The sequence below is a fragment of the Eurypyga helias genome, unplaced genomic scaffold (assembly GCF_000690775.1).
Source record: "Eurypyga helias isolate BGI_N326 unplaced genomic scaffold, ASM69077v1 scaffold25115, whole genome shotgun sequence".
NCBI lineage: Eukaryota > Metazoa > Chordata > Aves > Eurypygiformes > Eurypygidae > Eurypyga > Eurypyga helias.
In genome coordinates this window covers 972-7,803 of record NW_010251362.1, presented here as the reverse complement: position 1 = coordinate 7,803, position 6,832 = coordinate 972, and the positions used below count along the sequence as shown (strand labels likewise).

The following is a 6,832-nucleotide window of genomic DNA, read 5'->3' as shown; positions in this document are numbered from 1 at the left end:
GCTCCAGGTTGAGTCTGTTGCACCTGTGTGTTACACCAACAGCCCCATTGCTAAACACAATGCAAACTGCTGTCAAGAGGTCAATGCAGGCGTATGTATGGCCATGCTCTACAAAACAATCTGCAGCTGATGCAAACACAGTATTTAGAAATCATGCAAAAGAACAGCTCTGTGTTACCGTTTTCATATGCCTGCTCCACCAGTACTGCAAATCTCACCTGCCTTTTCCCAGCAGGTAGCATAATGGATGGCACATGCTCCGATCTTGTGTCTGTTCCTGGTATGACTGCCTCTGATTTCACACACTGTGAAGCCGTTGCACCTGCTGGCAAAGACATGCTGTCAGGCACATAGAGTCTTAAGTGTAGGGTCTCTGTCATTTCACATCTTCCTGTAAGGTAAGGAATGATTTCCAATCACTTCTGCTGCACTCAAAGCTGTAACAGTGGGTGGTGCACAGGTACGTTACAGAACCATCAATACTGGAGCACATCCTGTGTTGCCTTCTTCCTCATGGCTTTTGTTCCATCTCGTGTCACAGATTTGCTGCAGTTCAGCATCTCAGCTTTGCCTACAGCCATCTACTACGTAACTGGTTTTAAGCTACCAAACAGTTCCTACAAGCATACACTAAGAAAAAGCAACTGTTTTCCTTGAATTTTCATTCCTATTCCATCATCCCGTTATATATTCCACATGCTGTTCAATTCTATACCCAAGTAAACAGGAGTTTTATTTATTTCCAAATTCCTTGGAAACTCATAAAACAAAGACCTGGTCTGACTAATTTTCAAACTCTTCCCTTTCTGGAAAGAAAACTTAAAAAAAAAAAAAAAAGCACCTCTCCTACCTCAACCTGCTTTTCAATGCTTGCTTCATTTATTCATCACGTCTTCTCTTGACTGCTGGTCCTCCAATGGGCTTTCCTCTGCCTCCAACTCTTCCAGAACTTTCCGGCAATGCTCCACATCTCATCCTTCTCTCTCATTCATTTTCCTCAGTAACCATCTTTATTGCGTTTCCTTGCCGGGATCTTGGTAAGGTTCTAGCAGCTGAGAGGTTCAATCACCTGAAACGGTTCTCACGGAAGCGTGTTGTCTTCAGCTCACTGCTGCAGCTTACAGTCTGATTAAAACTCTCGGCCCATCTCCCTCAATATGTAAATAACTGACAGGATCCCCCATTTCACCGTCTCAACCTTGAGTAACCTGTAACCAGACTTCTTGTCTGAATGGAAACAAGCAGTGACAACTCTATGCTTTTTAGCCAAATCAGGGCTAACGGCATAAGAGCGACTTTCTTAATACGGTCAGCTAATCGCAGAGACCAACCACCAATTGTTTCCTGTAACATGGAAAACAAAGGAAGCCCGAATGATGACAATGCCAGCAAAAGGGGTGTTAGTAGCTGGATACCAGTAGGCTGTAACTGCACAAGTTACAGATACACTAACCCCAGGACAAAAAGACAAATTCACTTTTCCCAAAATTTGGAGGGAGACATACAGGTCAAGTAGATGGTCTTCAGTGCATTCCAGAAATAAGTCTGATGACATCCAAGGCTGCCACTCTGTGCCACTCCTTTAAAAATGTTAAGTTTTTGTAACTGTTCTTTAACTTTAATGTGGTGCATGGATCTATCTTGACTAAAGGAGTAACATTTCCTGGACACTTCTACACATTTCACATTCATGTAGTAAAGAACCTAAATTGAGAGCAGGTCTCCATAGTAACACGGGAGTAACACTCATAATTAAACATGATTTATTTATCACTGCTGCCTATACAGCAAATAAGATAATTGATGCTTTTAAGGCTTACATTTCTATTTCTCCTCGATAAATCTGGAAGTGACAATTATTTTGTAACTTATTCTGTTTAAAGTAAAATACTCAAATTTGGTTTTTCCCCATTGAGAATCAACACTCAGTAAGGCCTAGAATTCTTGACAAATGTTTCAGAATATACACCCAAAGAAAATTTTGCAAGCTGTAAAACTTGACTGCATAGATTCAGCAGTGTGACATGAGCAAGCAAAAAATAAACCATTTTTTCCTATTTTCATGTATTATGTTCAGACCTATTGAAGAACTTTGCCTTGTTGAAAATTAGAAAACTGGGTAAGCTTTCGTTTGGTTGTAGTATCAAAGAATGTTTGCAGCTGTTTTTAAGTTAGGTAGCATGTGAAAACTTCAGGATGAGGAACAAAACCAGATGAAACTTCGTGACTACGATTAAAACTGACAGAAAGCAATGGAAACCAAACGGAGAGTAGCACTGTACTGTCGTTACCCCATGTACAACTTCCCTTTTCTCATTCTCAACGAGGTTGTTTCAGAACACAGACATGCTGGCTGTTGAGATCACACCCGTCATCATGCGTGTGCTGTTACAAACGTAACATTTCAGTCAGTGTCGGTAATATCACCATGATGACTTCATTCCCCTCTCAAATCAATGATATCCTCATCCTTAAGGATGCACTAGTTGTTTGCATTCAAACATGCATATAAACATCCAAAGGAGTTACCATAAGTTTTTATTAAAAAAAGCCCTAATGTACATATTTTTCCCCAGTACAGCTATATTCTTCTTAAAAAGTACTGTATGTATCAAACATTTATCTCATCGCTGTCAATTGTCTTTGAAGAGCTGTCAAACATCTTTGATGAACTTCAGCACAACCTCAAGAAAAAGCTTTTAGCTTTCTAAAGGTGTGAGAAGAGGTTTAGTATTTTGCGGCATGAAGACAACACACCATTATCAACTTATCTTTGCGTTTGCAGCATTCTTCCAGGAACGATATGAACTCCCAATCCCAAGTGATAATTCATACCCTGCATAAAACTAACACAAGATGCACTAAAGGTATTCAGAGGAATAGATAGCATTTGGAAAGGTCTGTCAACATTCGTATTTTTAACAGCTCTTTAAAGAGGTACTGGTGCAGACTAAGTACAAGCTTTTTGCCTCAGTATAATACACATTTGAAATGAAAATAAAACATGGAAGACCAGTATCTTTACATTTTATTCTTCAGAAAAAGAAGAATCTTAAAAAGAAAGCAGTTAGTAGTCCACTTGTGCTTAAAATATTCAATGCATGAGAGAGCCAAAAGAAAAAAAAATACACGTTTTTGTACACCACAATCAAAAAGATAACATTATAAATTTTCAGAAATTGCACTGTATTCAAAACACTCTCTAAAGTCTGCTCCACTTCTACATATGGCTACTGAGGCTGCCTGACACAGTTCTTTGTCCTCTTTAATTGCCAACCTGTGGAGGCCCTTCAGGGATGAGGGATGTGAAGAAGGTTGTGATGAAGGACCAAGCAGAAGCCATGAATCCAGGATGCTGCTCTGTATTGGCATCTTCACCCGCCTCTTCTCCGCTGTCTTCATCAATCCCATCATCCATAAGTCGTTCCTTTAAAAACAGAAATGGAAGCAATTCAACTGCTTCTTTTCAGAGCTCTGACATAAGGTAACCAGCAGTATATTCACACAATGAGCAACTTCCAACTGAACAACCTCCTGAGGAATAACCAGCATGAAGACAGACAACTGCTTCTTTTCAGAGCTCTGACATAAGGTAACCAGCAGTATATTCACACAATGAGCAACTTCCAACCAAACACCCTCCCCTGAGGAATAACCAGCATGAAGACAGACTGTGACTGAAGTAGACAACAGTAATTGTCAGTCTGGAAAAATACAGAATTTAAGCAGCAGGCACAACACTGAGGACAACGCTGAAAGCTTTCTGCTTAAAACCGACTACATTTCATAGAAGTTGACTTCCTGACCAGGCATTACAGTGTACCTGACAATATAATACACAGGTCTCAAAAGACATGTCTGCTCTTACTCACCATCTCTTCAAGATCAGGATTATTTGCATGTTGCCCATCACGGTTCACTTCCACATTATTGGCTGCCTGCTGCTGGCCTCCTTCTTGCCTAAAGGGAAACCATCCAGCTTGATGTCTATGTAAGAAAATGGAACAGTTGAAAACCTCTCTTTTGGAAGGAATAAAAAGAATTTTTCTGCTACAGCTAACTACTGCACTAAATTCTTAACATACTTGCAAATGAATGATGCTGCACATATTTTTCTGCAAGCCTTACTTCTCCATCGAATGGCTATTCTCTGATGTCTGGGTTCAGAAGGGTCTTACTAAGAGCTGTTCTTTAGGTTTCAGGGCTGTGAACAGCCCGTCTCTGCTCCAGAAGAGGAGTAATTCACCACAATTAGGTGATTAAATATGTAGAGTATTTTTAGGGTCTCCTCCCCATTTTTTAAGTATTGAAGTTATAATAATTTTCAAAGGCAGCCTTAATTTTTCTAGTTTAAAGTTGATTTTTGTGGAAAAAAGTACTCAAGCTTCAACTAAGGCTTGAACCACATTACCACTGTAAATTAAATAAGCCTCTCCTATGTTTTCAAGTGTCTGTACTCAGACTCAACTATCCTATCTGCATTAGAAACAGAAGAGTCGTGTGAGCCTACAGTCGAAGGCAACTCTCAGTGCACGACATCTGTCCCAAATATCAAGCATTACTGCTTTTTTCCCCCACTTTAGTTACATCACTAAAATATTATTTTCAAAAGGGAAGTGATAACAACAGTACTGACATTTCTTAAAAAATAAATAAAAATAGAGAGCATGCTTACGTCTTGCTGATGCATTGTAAAACGATTTTTAAGTCCCTATGATTCTACCAGATCTCATACCCACCGTTACAGTACTTAACTCTGCCTATAAAAGGCTGCGAGAGTTGGGCTTGTTCAGCCTGGAGAAGAGAAGGCTCCAGGGAGACCTTATAGCACCTTCCAGTACCTGAAGGGGCTACAAGGAAGCTGGGGGGGTCTTTTTACAAGGGCCTGTAGTGACAGGACAAGGGGTAACGGGTTTAAATTGAAAGTGGGGAGGTTTAGATTAGGTATCAGGAAGAAGTTCTTCCTGGAGAGGGTGGTGAGGCACTGGCACAGGTTGCCCAGAGAAGCTGTGGATGCCCCATCCCTGGAAGTGTTCAAGGCCAGGCTGGATGAGGCTTTGAGCAACCTGGTCTAGTGGAAGGGGTCCCTGCCCATGGCAGGGGGGTTGGAACTGGATGATTTTTAAGGTCCCCTCCAACCCCAACCATTCTGTGATTCTATTCACTGCACAAATCCCATATGTTATTTTTGAAATATAAATAAGCTTATTTTTGCAATTTTCCTTTCACATCCAAGCAGGAAATGTTTTAAGTTTATATGCAAACATACTTTTGACCTATATGAATTTCCCTTCTCCCACCCCCACTTTCTAAATTTCCACACCAAAATTCTGTATTTCTACACTACTGATCTGGTAAAGACCATCAACACCTAAGCACACTGTGTTTCAGGTATAAATAGTATCCGACCTCCTGTAAACATGCTTTGAGAATTATTTCTTTGTTCATATCAGCTTCTCTGCTTGTTTGAAATGCAAACTGCTGTGCGGGGTGTTTTGGGTTATATTTTACACACCATACTGTAAAGGAGCAGTGCCTAAACTTTTCTATTTGGATAATCTTTCACAGTTTAAATGGATCGTACACTAGCCCCAAACTCCACGTATCAGGTCTGTGCAGCTGTACTCAACTGTTGTACTCACAAATAGACCAGCAGCATGGCTCCCATTACCATGACAAATCGACTGAAGGAAGAATAGAAGTATACAATGCTCAGAAGAATTGCTGCTCGAGAGAATGTGTACATCCAGTCCAGCCAGTCCCGGTTGAAGTCGTCCTCGTTCACTACCGGGCCGCCCTGTGCATTCATCTGAACGTTTGGGTTTACAGGCCTGTTCTCCTGGACGGCTACATTTGGCACTGCTGCGGGCTGGTTTGCAGGAGCGTGTTCTGAGTTTACAGCCTGGGCGACTGCAGATCTCACTGGCTCAGTGCTGGAAGTCACTTGGGCTGAAACAGCAGCTTGGCTAAAAATTTAAAGACAGAACAAACTCGTCAAAAAACAGGCACCACAATTTCTAAGCCTGCTGTCATCTTCTTTTCTACACTAATAAAAACCACAGTTACTGGTGTAATACACGTCAAAACAAACTGCATTTGCCTTAGAGCTTTACTTAGTAACTCCAACTTGAAACAGGATTTTGTGATTTGCTCAAAGAACAGTGTACAACAGCACTGACAGACAAAATAAAGACATACATTTTAAACCTGCAAACATCATTTAAGTTTTCAATACCTTCATTTGATGAGTGTAACTCAGTACTACCTAAGATAACGCAGACTTACTATTGCATGTAGTACTGGCGTGCATACATATGTTGCCACCAGATCATCTGTAGGGGACTGAATGCAGGATACATCGAAAATCCAGCAGGAACACCCTGGGCTGGAAACTGGTTGCCTATGTTGCTATAAAACGATTTAAAGAAAAAAATAGTCAGTAAAAAATTGCCATACTTATAAAATGTGCTAACATTTAAGAACAATTAAAGCAGTATTCTTCCTCTCATTTGCACTGAAAAAACATATTGTGATATCATCACACCCATTCCAAAAAAGCACTGTATTTTTATACAAGAAATTAAGAAGCCAAGTTATTTCTATAGAACAAGGACTTCGGGTTTTGTACTTAGATGTCTGTCACTAGCTGCATCTCTGAGACAAAGCCATGCTGAAAATCTTTCAAAACTGTGTATATAACTGCAGAAATTCTTCCATACAATTCCTTTTAAGTTCAAAGGTCACCCTGAATGGTGCGGCAGGAGCTGTAAAGGGAAATGTCACTACCTTCTACAACTTTCTTTTAGAAGCAATACCCAAAATACCACTGTGA

The 6,832-nt window shown here is 40.4% G+C and overlaps 1 protein-coding gene across 1 annotated transcript; it reads right to left on the bottom strand.

Annotated features, from left to right (window-relative positions):
• Positions 1–2,661: 2,661 nt before the first annotated feature.
• HERPUD2 (HERPUD family member 2) lies at positions 2,662–6,408 on the bottom strand (the record flags this gene model as incomplete). The annotated part of the gene is made up of 4 exons (XM_010152012.1): positions 2,662–3,427; positions 3,873–3,987; positions 5,643–5,966; positions 6,286–6,408. Coding segments are annotated over 4 exons (724 nt in total), but the record flags the coding sequence as incomplete, so codon positions are not given.
• Between the last annotated feature and the right edge of the window lie 424 nt (positions 6,409–6,832).